The sequence below is a fragment of the Lonchura striata genome, chromosome 16, assembly GCF_046129695.1.
Source record: "Lonchura striata isolate bLonStr1 chromosome 16, bLonStr1.mat, whole genome shotgun sequence".
Lineage (NCBI taxonomy): Eukaryota > Metazoa > Chordata > Aves > Passeriformes > Estrildidae > Lonchura > Lonchura striata.
The window spans coordinates 8,090,519-8,104,817 of record NC_134618.1 but is presented as its reverse complement, the minus strand read 5'-3'; the positions used below and the strand labels follow the sequence as shown (position 1 = coordinate 8,104,817).

The following is a 14,299-nucleotide window of genomic DNA, read 5'->3' as shown; positions in this document are numbered from 1 at the left end:
ACTGAGATCTGTGCTCTGCCAGTAAGCTGGACTGCAGACTGGCAGATGAGGCTCAATTTGATTTATTACATATTATTTGTGCTTACATCTTCATCTGAAATGTTGGTGTCACTGTTAGTAAGAGATACAGCCCTCTTCAGATCCCTGTGCAGAGGATAAGCACAGCCTAAATAGGCTAAATACAGTTTTTCTACTGGACAGCAAAAGCATCTTAGTCTTTGATGAATAGAAGATGTCCACCATCCATGCCAGGACAGCAAAAGTAGGAGGTCTTATTTAAAAAAAAAAAAGGCAGGTTTGTTTTAAGCTGAGTTATCTGAACAAACTTTTGCCAAGTTCTCGGAACCTACTACTTTTTAAAGCACTCAAATAAGTAAATTTTGTAGGTTTTCATAAAAATAAAGATGAAGTCTACTAAAAACATAACAAAAATTTCTGGGGAGAAGACTAGTTAAACTTCCCTCTCCCAGGTTTTATCATATTGAGGAAAGTAATACAGTGGCCAACCACAAGAATAGCCTTATGCTGAAAAAATACATATAGCTGAAATTAATTAGGATCGGTTTTTTATCCCCTGAGACAACTCCTACATTTATTTGTTTGGCCAAACAATTATGTCACTAAACAGCATGTACACACACACAAACACACATATTCTCCCTTTAGCCATTTTAGTATTAAGAGCACTTCAGGTGTGTAACAGAAGTAACTGTATCTTGTAGCATTAACTTATACTACATGGATTATGAATAGAGTGCCAGCATAATCCATTTAAGTATCCATAATTATGGTTCTAAGATTCCTCATCTATCTGCAGAACATTTAAATTAACAAGACTTTTCTGTGTGACAGCATGAACTCTGTATTAAATTAGCTCAGATCATGAAGTTGTGAGTTAATGTTGTGACAATCAGTGTCATAGCTGTATTTCTTTAAAAGCTAAACAGACCAACCTAAAAAAAATGTTATTTCCTACAGTGTTTAGGGACTACAGCAAGATCACACACTCAAAGGACAGAGACCCATTTCTCAGTAAGAACTATGAGGTATTTTAAGGAATCTACTTGTTTCTAATTGTTTCTGTGGCAAGTTGAATAAAATGAGGAGAGGAAGGCCATCATTGTTACCAGTCACAGCAGTGCATTAATAGTCTCAAAGAATCAACATTGTTCCTCTGCACTGAGCTAGGATCAAAGTTTTCACAGCTGTGTGGTGAACTGTGCAGAGAAACTGATCAAGCTGAAAAAAGTAAAAGGATTTTTTTTAACCCAGCTCAGTTTACCAGTCCAGGTCAATGACTGCTTCAGCCACACGTGGCTGCAGGCACAAGAACAGCAACTGTTTACTCCTACACTGAAGGCAGGAAGTTATTGATCAAACTGCACAAAACCACACCAATCTCCTTTTGCAGTAATTTTGCAAAGAAAAGTAAATTAATATAGAAAAGCTGAGGAATTTCCTACACATGCCAGAGAACATAGCTCCCTATGAGAAACTTTCCACAAATACAGCACAAACCCAAGTGATCTTCATGGATTTTCTGATATCCATTCTATATGAAACATTTCTAAGCTAATTTCTGTTTCTACAGACCACAATGGTATTCAGCTCAATAAAACATGATGTTCTCGTTTCTCTACACCTCTTCCACCTTCTGCCTCCAGCTACATCAAAAGAATAAACAGCATTCAAACAACCCAAGGAGATACAAAAGAACATTGTCATTAAAAGTTTGTGAGGGGCGTGTGGGTGGGGGCAGGAAGATATGGAAAAGCTGCCCTAAACCAGCCAAAAAATTTCAAACCAACTCGAAAGTATATGAGACAATAACAGTATCCAAATCACACACATAAGAGTTTAGATACTGCAATAAAAAGTCCCATCATCTCAACTCATAAATGTTCATTGGGGATTACTCACAGCAGACAAACAGGATTTTTCAAAGATGTTGTATATAAAATAAAGAATAAAGATTGCAGAAATGCATCTCTGGAATTCCTGTCTTATTGAGTTGTTTATCATATAACTTACTGCATTATGCCTAAAAGGGCTAAACAACCCTAAGGGAAAATCTGTTTTTAATCAGTTCCACTCTCACAAAAGCTCTAAAACTAAAGATTTTACCTATGTTCATCATTAATCTGTATGAACATTAACATATATCCTGGCCATCATTCTTGAACAGCCAGCCAGGAAGTTCCATAATTTTGCTGACATAATGAAATCCATCAAAATTACTCTTGAAAAAAGTATTATCTTAATTTGAAAGCTAAGTTCATAAAAATCAAAGCTTGATTTTTTTAATTTTAAATTTACTAATTTAAATCACATTAGTGACAAGCCCATTGAAACAGGAAACATTTCCAAAATCCTACCAATGACATGAAGGTTTAATCACTAAACTGTAGTTAAGTATTAGCATCTAATACACAGATATCTTGAAATTAAGACTCAATCCCAAACAATCACAGTCTGTTGTAAAGAACATTTTCAAGACTATCTGGATAATAGTTCAAACTGAGAACACTGCTTCTATAACAGTGTTCTTACACTAAACTCCTCTGCTTAGCTTCTTTCAGGAAAAACTTGTGACATAAGGTGTAAAATTCATTTGTTTAGGTTACTGTTTGCATGGTGTAGTTTTGTGTTTTGCTTGAAGAACATGACTACAGCACAAAGGAAAAGGTTTCCTTGCTCTGACTGCTTCCCACAGATTCAGGTAGAACTTCTGGAGGAAGATAGTTTTTTTTCTCCCCAGCAGGAAGAGAGGATGTTCAGCTTGGGAAAAATTCTAGAGCACAAACTAAAGACAAGTAGGTGTAGCAGGAAGCTGGCTGGCAGCCCAAAGCATACCTGCCAAAAAGCCCCAGAAACAACACACTCACTAAGGGACCTTTAGGGAACTCTGAACTGCAGAGCCCTGGATGTTACTACAGGTGTTAAAAACACCACATACTGCAGACAGAGATCTGCAAGGACTGACTGAACAGAGCAAAAGACTTGTTCATTTAAACATCCCACAGCTCTGACTTCTGACATGTACTTAAACATTCTTTATTAAACAAAGAAAAAGAAAAAAAGTTATTTTTGTTTGTTAGTTTGCATTATAGGAGAAAGAAAACTAACTTGAAAAATACAAGCCTTGGCCTGCTCACTGTAAGGAAAAGGTGACAGAGTCTCAATTCTAAGCTCTGACTTAGGTGATGTGGCAGATGTTAGAATAGAGCAAAGCTTTTAAAATCATGTGAAAGTAAGATATGGCAATTCTTCTAAGTTTCCATGATTTAAAAATAATATATAGATTTTCTGAAACAAGAAGCTACAAGTTCTGAATAATGGCAGAATGGACAAACACTCTTTTCTTGCAAACAGTAATTTTCAGTTCTTGCTTAGAAAAGAAAAAAAACAAAGCAGCTGTTCTCCCTACAGCCTGTTAACTCTTCCTTTCTATACAGTCAGGCAGTTAGCCCTGCAGCTAGAACAGACACAGCAGGCTTCCTCTCACTCACTCTCACAACTTTGAAATGTCACTCCTGAAGGAATGTCACATTTCAAGTACACAATTAATTTGAAAAGCTTAAATTTCATGTACTATTGTGACAACTCTAGAAGTTGCTGTTTGTACTTGTTGCAAATATTCATTTCTAGGAAGAATTTTGGCTAATGATTGAAAAATTAACCTGCTCAATTGGCACCTACTACTTGGCACATGCGTGTTGGTATTATGGAAAAAAATCTAGTGATAAATCCCATCTTAAAATGAAATTGTGCTGATCAATTCTATCTTCACCTTCACATTCAAATCAAGCAGTCACTGTGGTTTCATGTTTCATCTACGGAGTATCTGTAATATCAGCTAAAATATATGGAGTTACAGTCTCACATGTGTCAGAGTCAAGAGAACCATGTAATTGCTGTCACTATAATGATATGATTTTCAGAACACTGAAAGGTGAAAGCCACTGATCACAATAATTTTCTCATTTGTGTCGGCCATCTGAAGCAAAAATAATTAATTTTGCCAACTCCTCTACTACAGGTTTGAAAGCATGGAATTTCTCCTGAATTTAAACAGAGTAAGCACTAGAATATTTTTAATTTTAACTCCTTTTCCTTTATGTGACAGATTGCACCATCTTTAGAAGTTTCCTAAGGTAAAATCTACAGATTAATTATGGAAAGGATGGACTCTGTGCATAAAGATTTCTGGATTCCCCATGTCTTACTTCAATTTGTTCAAAGAGCTTGCAAGAAGATCCAATTCAAAAGCAAAATACTGCTCATAGCATCATCCCATAAATCATACATCTGTATTTCTTATGCCATCTTAAAAATGGGCTACCTGACAATGTTAATACCAATCCTGTTTGCTATTTGGACTGACATTACCATAGGCATATTTTAGTTTTTCCAGACTGCTGAGCACACTCAGTTTTCACTATCACCAGTTACTGAGGGTCCTACAACATAAAGAACACCTGACCAGTTCTTCTTCAGTTCCACCACTTCCAAAGCTTACTCCAGAAATAATGGCAATGCCATTAAGCAGTCCAGGTACTCGAAGTGTCCTTTCACTGGTCAACAGAAAGCAAACCATTCTCCCCAAAAGAAAGGTATTTACTTCATAGCCTCTCTACCATTACCAGCATGAATCAGAAAGCCAAAAAAATTTCAGTTTAAAGAAAAATGCACTTAGCTATAGATTCCAAGGCTAGAGGTAGATCTGCTGAAGCTGGTGTTGTTGTACTTCCAGGTTTTAGCAAGATTTTTTTGTACAATTACTTACTTGTTAAAAAAAGGTTCAATGAGTTTTGATCTAGCAGACACATGGTTTTTCGGAGGACTGAGGAATGAACCTGATGAATGAAGAATAAATTCAGTATGTAATAAGCAGCTACAGGAAGCACCAGGAAGAAGGTTTGGAAAAGATTTCACACGTACCTAGGAAATTAGCCATGGAAATGAAGCACAGTCCAGTAATGTAAGCATCATATCCTGCTTCATGGAGTTGTTCAGATGCTGTATCATAACTTGGAAATCCTTCTGCACTTTCTGAGGGGAAAAAGACGTTTATAAACACACTATGATAAAGATAGTCCTGTATGCTTACCCACAGGCTTATTTTGTCAGCGTATAACATCATTTGGGGAATGTTGCATAAACATACAACTTTCAGAATATTTGAATTTTCTTAAGTTCTTAAAAAAGCAGTTTTGTTTGGTATTTTTAAACAAAAATAGGTTCTTAAGATGGAAAGTCTTTCCTATTAAAAAGGCCTTAGACCCTAGATCTACTCAGCCAAAATGAAGTATAATTTTAAGACAGTGACAGCAGAATTCCTCACAAAGAGTATCTTTTTCATGACTTGCATTTAAGAAAACAGTCTTCACTATTAACCAGACAGATAGGTCAGATTTTTCAATAGATTTAAATGAAGACTAAACTAAGTGCTTTAAGGATGTCTTTATTGACAAATGCACTTGGTGTTTATGCTCTGCACATTCAGCAAGATAAAAAAGTACTACTCATCTTGATTTTGATCAAGCACTGAAACTTTCAACATATTCTACTCCACAGTATTCCTCTGCCTTTTCTAAATCAGCAGCTTAAGAAAAATTCCAGAACCTTGAGCTAAGTTTCCCCTTTGATTAAATATCCTTGTGCTTACCTCAAAGCAAAATCCCTTTTTCCTACTAAAAGAACTTAAGTAATTCCTAGAACACACATAACTGGTCACTGCTGTATAAATTTTATTGGTTTTGTTTGTGCCTCTTGGAGTGCTCTGGCTTTGATCTGAAGGACAACCACCAAATGAAAGTTTTAAACAAATTTCAAATTAATCCCCAAAAATCAACCTAAAAGAAAAAATTCCATCATTAGAAGATGATTAAACTGCTGTTCACTGAACATATCCATTCTTTTACTGTCTGGATTCCTATTAATTTCCAGGTATACTTCTAAATATAATTGCACTGTATGTACAGTGCCCTCATTTAAAGTCCCTTAATCAAAACACTAAGTATAAGCAAGGGAATTTATATTGCAGACTGAGAACAAAAATAATCAAAACATTTCAGAAATAAGAGCATTTTGATATATCCTTACCAACTTTAGGAGGGCTGAATGGAACCTCTTTTAAACGCTTTTCCAGTTCTGCAAGTGATGTATTATTAATGATCTCCTGCAAGAAAAGCCATCATTAATTGTCGGTGCCAAGCACATTTTCCCTGGAAACTGGAAACAAACAGGATAAAATGAGTATTTATTGCTGCCACCTGGTGTTCCCTCAGGATTTACACACAGCCCTATTTCAAAGAGATGCATCAGAAGTGTGTCAAGACAAATCTCAGTTACCTTGCCTCACTTGCATCATAACGAGTCATAAGCATTTATTAATGCTGCTCAGAATTATTGAGGGATTATGCCAAAGTAATATTTCTATTTGAATCTGGTTTCATGCAGGGTACATGTGGCAAGGGAAAAGGCAGCACAAACAGCAGGGCAAATAGTCTAAATACTGATCATAATGGTTAAAGGCATTCAAGGCGAGTATTGAAATGTGTTTGCTGACTGGACATTCTTTAATAGTTTTACAAGTGTAAATACTGCTGATTTAAAGTAATACAGAGACAGTGAAAGAAGCCTGACAATCAGAAAGTTGCTCCTACACTTCAACTTAGTTGAGTAGCATCAATGAAATCTACTGATGAACTATAAGCATAAAATAAAAAGCCACAAAGATTACAGATTAATTCCTTAATCAAATATATGATGTCAATGGAAACATGCAGAATCAACAGCCAGAGAAAGCAAAACATCTCTCACAATCTTTCTTAAAGTTATCTGAGATCTGTGAGGACCAGATTTAGTTTGTTTCTCAATGAAACTTAGCTGTTTACACTCATCAAGTCTGCAGACTGAAAAGTTATCAAGAACTAAGTACAATGAACAAGCTCAAATGATGCATTAATTTGGCATACCAAAGTAGGGTTTCATAACAACAGGCTAAAAACACAAGCATCTGCTGTAGAATAACAAATATTAACATAGCTGTACCAAACATAAAACTTGTGGAGGTTTCTTACTTTTCAGAATGCCACAAAGCCTCTATTCTTACCAGAGCAGTGTGCAACACAAACCTGACAATACCTACATGTGTATTTAATAGTGCTTCTTTAAGCAATACTCTGGAGTCACAGAGCTATGCACAAAGAGAGATGCTGCTTCCTCAGCATGTTTTTTCAATTAATTCAAGGGCGTGTGGGAAAACAGGAGCTTATGAACACTTATCTCAATACTTATTTAGAGTAATAAAACTCATACTGTAAGAGAATTTAAGAAAAACCTGTTATTTTTTTCCTCCTGCTAACTACCCACTGAGCAAAGGCCACAAGAGAACCTAAAGATGATACAGCACTTTTCCAGACAAATCTAAGTCAGCATTCACAGTACTCTAAGGCTTTGAATATACAAGCAGCCTCCAGAACCTATTTGTTCATGAACAGCACTTTTTTTATCTCCTATGGGGACATGCTACTTAACAAGAAGAAAATAATCTACTAATCATACTTTACCTACTTTACATATTTTGGAATCCAAAGCTGCCAAGTTACCACAAAACTTCAAACAAAAGTGGCAAAAGTCACTAGTAGTAAAGTAAAAATTTGCATTCTATAAATTCTGTAATTTAGATAACGGGTAAAGAAAAATTGTTCTTCTACAATAAAAGGAGCATCACAGAAAATATTATTAGACATCTTTCTCTACAAATTATCATTTGTTTCAATACACATGTATTAATGCAATTTTGTATCTTCAAATCTTTCTATAATATTACCTTACCTTAAAAGGTTGCGTACTTGCCATCAGTTTAGTATCCAGTAACCTAGAAACAAAGTAAGAGCTAAATAGGTTGAAACAGAAGAATGCCAATTTTGCCAAAAAATGTTTTAGTGTATTAGCTGGGAAACAGCAGATACACCCTACTGAAAATTACTGTTGGATTTGGAACAGCCAAAACATTCCTTGGCTTTGTTCAGCATGTAAAATGACAGCAACCAAGGAACAGCAAAAGATGCAAACAACTAGTAGCAAATAAATCTTGCTCCAAATGAAGTGCAGATTCAAAACACTAAACATCATGCCAAACCCAGGGGAATAGCAAGGGTGCATCTTTTGCCACGAAGTGAACAACAGCACTGCTTTTCTGAAAAAAAGCTGCTCAAAATTACTTTAAAAATTGTATTTATCTAACTAGATCCCGATTTCTTTTCCAGTAACAGCTACAGTACAAGTCTAGGACAAAAACCATCAGCTTGCTACAACTATACTGAAATGGTTGAAAGTTTGAACTAAGAACTTACCGGGGAAAGACACATGATGTTACTTCCTTGAACTCACTTAGGTCCTAATTTAACATTAAACCGGAAGATAAAATCCAAGTCAGTGAACTGTTTACAGTCTCAGGAGGACAGAGAGCAGTAGCTACAATTATCCAAACAGCCTCTAAAAGTGAGCTACAGTAATTGCATTCTCACTGTAAGAGATGTATTTGTCAGCATTACCATAGACACCACCTGCAATTACACACAACTACACACTGTGTGTTTCTGATTTGTCTGTCATTAGTAATAAAACATTCTCTCACTGCCAACACCTTATCCTACTTTATACCCTAGGCTACTTCTGATTTCAGCCCAGTTAACAGCTCTTAAATGCTCACAGCATTTTGTATTTCAGTGTAATGACTGCCTACAGGTTTAGGTCTGCCAAGGGTCAAAAATACAGGAACTACTGACAATTGCTTATATTCCAACTTTCTAACTGGTCCCAAACTTCTTTTTCTCATCTTATGATCAAGTCTTTCCCCAAACACCCACAAGCCCTTTAAGACTGCAAGTAACAGTGTCATGTAATCCATCCTTCCAATGAGACCTTTGGTTTCCTCAGACAATGTTTTTGGTGCCAACACTCTGCAATTGTCCAGTCATGAACTGTTAGACAGCCCTGCTGCAAAGTGTGCTCTCTCCAATTATTCTAACATTATACTTCTTTACCTCAGTGAACATCATCCTGCTACAAGACTGCTTATCATTTTAGAAAGTGTACTATATTCTTTAAAAACACACATTCCCATTTTGTAAACTACAGTAACATGTCAGTCAGTTAAATACACCTGACATAAGCAAAAAACACAATTCTACCACCTGGTTTGAAAATTTTAAAAATGCAAAGAAAAGCAATCCAACTAAACTTTCTACATAAATATTTATGACAATAAGGCAGTAGCCCAGAAGTACCAGATTTTTTTAAAAATACTTTTCTAAAGTTGTTCACAAGCTGACCAATTCTTCCATTCAGAAGAAAGTGTGGAGATAATACTAAAAGACAAATGCATTAAGGCATTTATTTCATCATCTGAACACTCAAAAGATTACTCACATCAGGTAAGGGGCAATAGAACTGATGTATGGTGTGCATAACATCCAGCAGCATGTTGTGCCCAATAACAAGCTTGCCCTATGAAAATAACATTGAAGGTCTGTTACATTTCCAGTTCTGGCCATGGCAAAGGCCCATGGAAAATCCCTATCCCAGATGCCAGCCAAGGGCACATGGGAACAAGCACACATCAAACCTCCCCAGTTGCTCTCTGCCTGCCCCACATACTCCTTCATTCTCTCAGAGCAGCCACCCATTTATCACAGGCGTTCACAGCAGATTCTTATGTCAAGAAGGCACACTAGAACAGCTACTTATAACTTGGCTTCCAAATGTAATCTATTTAAGATTGAAGTCAAGGTATTTCGCAGTCTATTACCTTTCAATTTACTTATGTAACAACACACAATATATTCCTTATGGTTATAATATACAATAGTTATTAAGGACATGGTCTGGCTTCTCACAGTGCATAACCTTTCATGCCAGATGAGCAAGCTCTTTCAAAAAGCTCAAGCAGTTTTTTAAATGTTAACTTTGATTCATTTGACATGATAATAGTCCTTCTTTGACAGCCTTTAATTGCCAAGAAAACAAAGGAAAAAAACTCCACAATCTTTTCAGAACAGAGAAAAAAAATCACCAAAGCTTATTTACATAAGAGCCCTAAGAACTTGCTATTCTTGACTCTTACAGAAAGATTCTTCACTCTGTTCTTTAGTTCCAGCTTACTCACCTACTACACTCAACCACTGTAAAACATAAAACAACATAAACTTAAAATGTCACTTCTGCTTCATCTTCTCCTCCAAATGTAACAGCAAAAGAATCCTTTCTTTGAATTATTTTTTCTTACAAACAAAGATAGGTTAAAAATCACATTAACTTACAGAATTAGCAATGGCATGAACAACTCTGGAAAATCCTACAGCATCATTCAATTCTTCCTGTAAGCAAAGATTCTGACATTAGTGAGACATAAATACAAATACTGCCACAACTGTACCTGCAAACTTGCCTCAAACTGTTTCTCAGACATAGCCAAGAACAGACCATGAAGGAAATACCAATATTTGGAAAACACAAGAGGTTAAAGCAGGATACTGCTCACAGAATTTCCATTTTTATATGTAGCTCTAGTCCCCTATTAAGTAGGATGAGTCACAAGCTGCTGTCCTGGGATACCCCTGGCCAGATGCCAAGCAACCACTCTACCCTCACCCAAAATTCAAAGACAGACAATTAAGATTTGTGAATAAGGATAATAAGAGCCCATACCCTCCAGCCTCCTTGCTTTTGAGGGAGGGTGGGAGGGAAAGCCTTGACACTTGGAAAGTGCTGTTGAGCAGCAGACAAAACACGTGGATGGTATCACTAGTGTTTTAGCTACAAAGCAAAGCACAGCAAAATACAGGCTGCTACAAAGAAGAGTAACTTCACCCCAACAAGAGCAGTATCACCTGCAGTCAGTTCATTGTCAGCACATTATCTCCAATGGTGCTCAGCAGCTATGACACTGCACACAGCTCAGAAGGTAAAATTAACCTACATATTTTCAGCCGTACTTTTTACATATATTGATACATATGCAACAGGTTGAATCCTGATTGTCACTCATACTAAATCAGCCCATAATTTTATGCTAACAGAGATTGAGGAAGAAACATTCTTCTTTATTTATATAAACAAAAACAAGGAGAAACATTAAAATGTGCGACTCACATTATGTAACACTGTAGTTGTATAAACTGACTTTTGATTAATTTGGGGGGTTCTGACTACAGCAAACTGTTCTGTAACAGATTTTTCTTTTTCAGGTCTTGGGAAGCAACTTCTGCCTTGTATTATATGTCTTTATTCATCCAGAACTAAAATTCAGTAAAAATATTCACTGTTCCTTTAGTTCAGCTCTGAATGCTGCTAGTTTGAGAAACTAATACCCCCACTAAAAACACTTCAGAAAACCCTGCTGTAGTAGTAAATTGCTCCTGACCTGCCTTCTGGAAAAAGAGATGTCACATTAGTTAATGGCTCTTCAGATATCTCTTTCCCTCTTGAAAGGCTTTCTGCATAGAAGTATTATCTGCTCCACCCAAACTGATTTTATCTTGATATAGGAAAGCACAAACCACAGGAGTTTGATCAGGAAATCCCACAGTTCAAGTCTTATGACCTCCTAAAATTTCCATCACTCAGTAAGCAAAATAAAAGTCTAATAAACAGTGAGTGTCTGAATACACCAGGTGTGACCAGCTTGTTACCACAGCAGTAGTGGACAGTGTGGCTCTGTTGAGGAATGGCACATTCACTGCACAGGACACTAACTCAGACAACCATGAGCAAGCAAGCTTTGTGAGACAACGGGAGACTGTGAATCCAAACTGTGTAACAACTCACTCAAGAGTTTCTGCAAGAAACTGATGTTTCTTCTTACAGGGCCACATTTCTGGGAGGGCAGAGATTCACAAAAGGACGTGGTCGCTAATCCAGAATACTCATTCAGTATTCCACAAATTCTGATTTTTAAAATGTTTTTAAAGTGCCTTGCAACTTTTTGCTCTGTTGCAAAGTCTAAGTTACCTGGTAGAATTTAGAAAATCAAATTCAGCCAGCCACAGAAAACCAAAGGGAAACAATACCAAAACTTAGCCCGCATTTTTGCATTGCTGATTGATATTGGAGATTCTCACCCTTCCTCTCTCACGTAAACGAATGGAATTGAATTTATTTACCTGTTCTTTTGCTTGTTTCTGCTGCTCTCTTCTTTTTCGTTCCTCTTCATCTACCTTAGTAATAACAATATACCTCTCCTTCTAAAACAAGAAAAAATTATAGTTTGAGGGATCACTCTGAGAAGTTCAGATTTAAGACTGCTGCAAGTTTCTGTAAATTTACATTGTAAAGAAAACTGTCATACCTCAGCACCAGTTACCTGGCAACACAGCTGTTTCTATTGTGGGCACCATATTATCACCTACTCCCAAAAGCCTATTTTAGAAAGCTGTATTTGCTTCATGCACCAAACCTAATTTTTCCTAAACCTGCTTTTTACTTCTCAAAAAAGATTATCAGCATTTCCTTGTAAATAGTTTGTTTCAAATACTTTTTGAAGCACAGATCTATGCTGGGAAGTGAGGACACAGCACAAGATGCTGATGGTTTTCCTCCAAAATCACAACCTGCTTTTCACTGATACTGAACACCAGATCCACTGTATTTTAAAACACCTTTTAGTATCTGTTTAAAAAGTAAGATTAAGCCACAGAAATACATGCCCACACTCCATATGTTGGTCAGATAGAAACTAGTTCACTGTGTTAAATTTAAAATGCTTTGAATTTGCATAAGAAAGCTCAAGTTTGTTCTAAAAATCAGGAGAGATGGTGAAACTGAGAAATACAATTTCCTTTCAACAGAATAAATATTGGAGGTAGTAACAGGCCTAGTTACCTTATCTGACTCCAGAGTTTCCACGTGGATACCTTTTGGATACCTACATGAAAACAAATTAAAATAAAATATTAATAGCTATTCACTTGGCATTTAGCATAGTGAAACCACAACAGTAATTCAGTAATTTCATGTTTCATTATTTCTATAAGTCTCATGTGTAAAATAATTACTACAGGTTTCTTTTTAATTTTAATAATGCAAAATTTGAAGCAATAGGCTAGCTTAATTGGCCTCCTTACATTACCTAACAGTAACTGGCACTTACACAATTTCCCATGCTATTTTATGGAACCTGTAATTTCTTATTTTGGTGATATTAAGTAAACATCATCTAGGTATTTCATCACAATCTAGAATCTTTGCTTTCAAGAAATCCAAAACACGAATGCTCTCATTTAATTGCAACCCCAAGATAGCTTCTTTGAAGACTGCATCTCTTTAATACATCACTTATTTGAGGACTTATTAACAACTCTGAACTTTCTGCTACCAGTAGATTTTAGTAGGAATTATTAACTCAAATGTCATCACCCCTGCAACAGGGTTGCATCACACCACTACAACCACATTTAATTTCCAAAATAACACCACACACAGAGCCATAGAGTTTCATGTTGATAGCAAAAGTAAGAGAATACTGCCTTTTCCTCCTTAACCAGTAGCAATTACTCTCATAATCTCATTATAATAAACTAACTACAACTCTGCAACCACTTCAGAACCAGCAAGTTTCCTTACCCTCTGGCTACTCCTAAAATTAGTATTGGAGAGCACACTCCAAACACTGTTGTGTCCTTTCAACCCTGACACCTCACACAGTTTTGAGCCCCCATCTAACTTGCCAAGCATGCCACAAACCTTGCATCAAAACACTCATGCACAAGAGAATACTTCAATAGGGAAAAGGACTTCATTCTTCTGCTTTAATTAGCTCCATGCTACCTTCACAGCTTGGCTTTCTCTCTCCAATACACACAGTGTACACAGCAGTTCTCACATAAAGCAACACTGCTGAACGTTAAAAATAACCAACTGAAGAACACATTCTTTCATCCACTCAAAGAAGATGCAAGGATAAGTGTCAGACTTTAGGCATAAAACTACATGCTACAGGAAGCTATAGATATGTTTAAAAAATGACACTGAGAAATGGTTAAAAACACATCTGCTTTTTTTCGGATTAGTTCTTGAGATCACTTCTTGAGATTCCATTTTCTAGAGAGAAGCTTTATTTAATCTGCTTCCAGTGTAAGTAACAGAATGCCAGATTCAGTGCTGCAACACTGAATTAACTAAACATACAAAAAAAGACTTGCATATTTTCCACATCTTACTACCACAAGGATAACAGTGAAAATCTTACTCTAAAGCCTTGGAGTTTCTCCCAAGGCCTTAAGAGATACAT

General features: G+C 36.4%; 1 protein-coding gene across 2 annotated transcripts in view; it reads right to left on the bottom strand.

The window, feature by feature from the left end:
• PARN (poly(A)-specific ribonuclease) overlaps window positions 1-14,299 on the bottom strand; it is a 45,729-nt gene that overhangs the window by 26,436 nt on the left and 4,994 nt on the right. For both annotated transcript variants that reach the window (XM_021537998.2, XM_077786849.1), the window contains 9 exons: window positions 12,892-12,934; window positions 12,174-12,254; window positions 10,332-10,388; window positions 9,442-9,519; window positions 8,364-8,407; window positions 7,843-7,885; window positions 6,106-6,181; window positions 4,942-5,052; window positions 4,787-4,856 (listed from right to left, as the gene is read on the bottom strand). In XM_021537998.2, coding sequence (XP_021393673.2) covers window positions 4,787-4,856; window positions 4,942-5,052; window positions 6,106-6,181; window positions 7,843-7,885; window positions 8,364-8,407; window positions 9,442-9,519; window positions 10,332-10,388; window positions 12,174-12,254; window positions 12,892-12,934 — 603 coding nt within the window. The remainder of the gene's footprint in view (window positions 1-4,786; window positions 4,857-4,941; window positions 5,053-6,105; window positions 6,182-7,842; window positions 7,886-8,363; window positions 8,408-9,441; window positions 9,520-10,331; window positions 10,389-12,173; window positions 12,255-12,891; window positions 12,935-14,299) is intronic.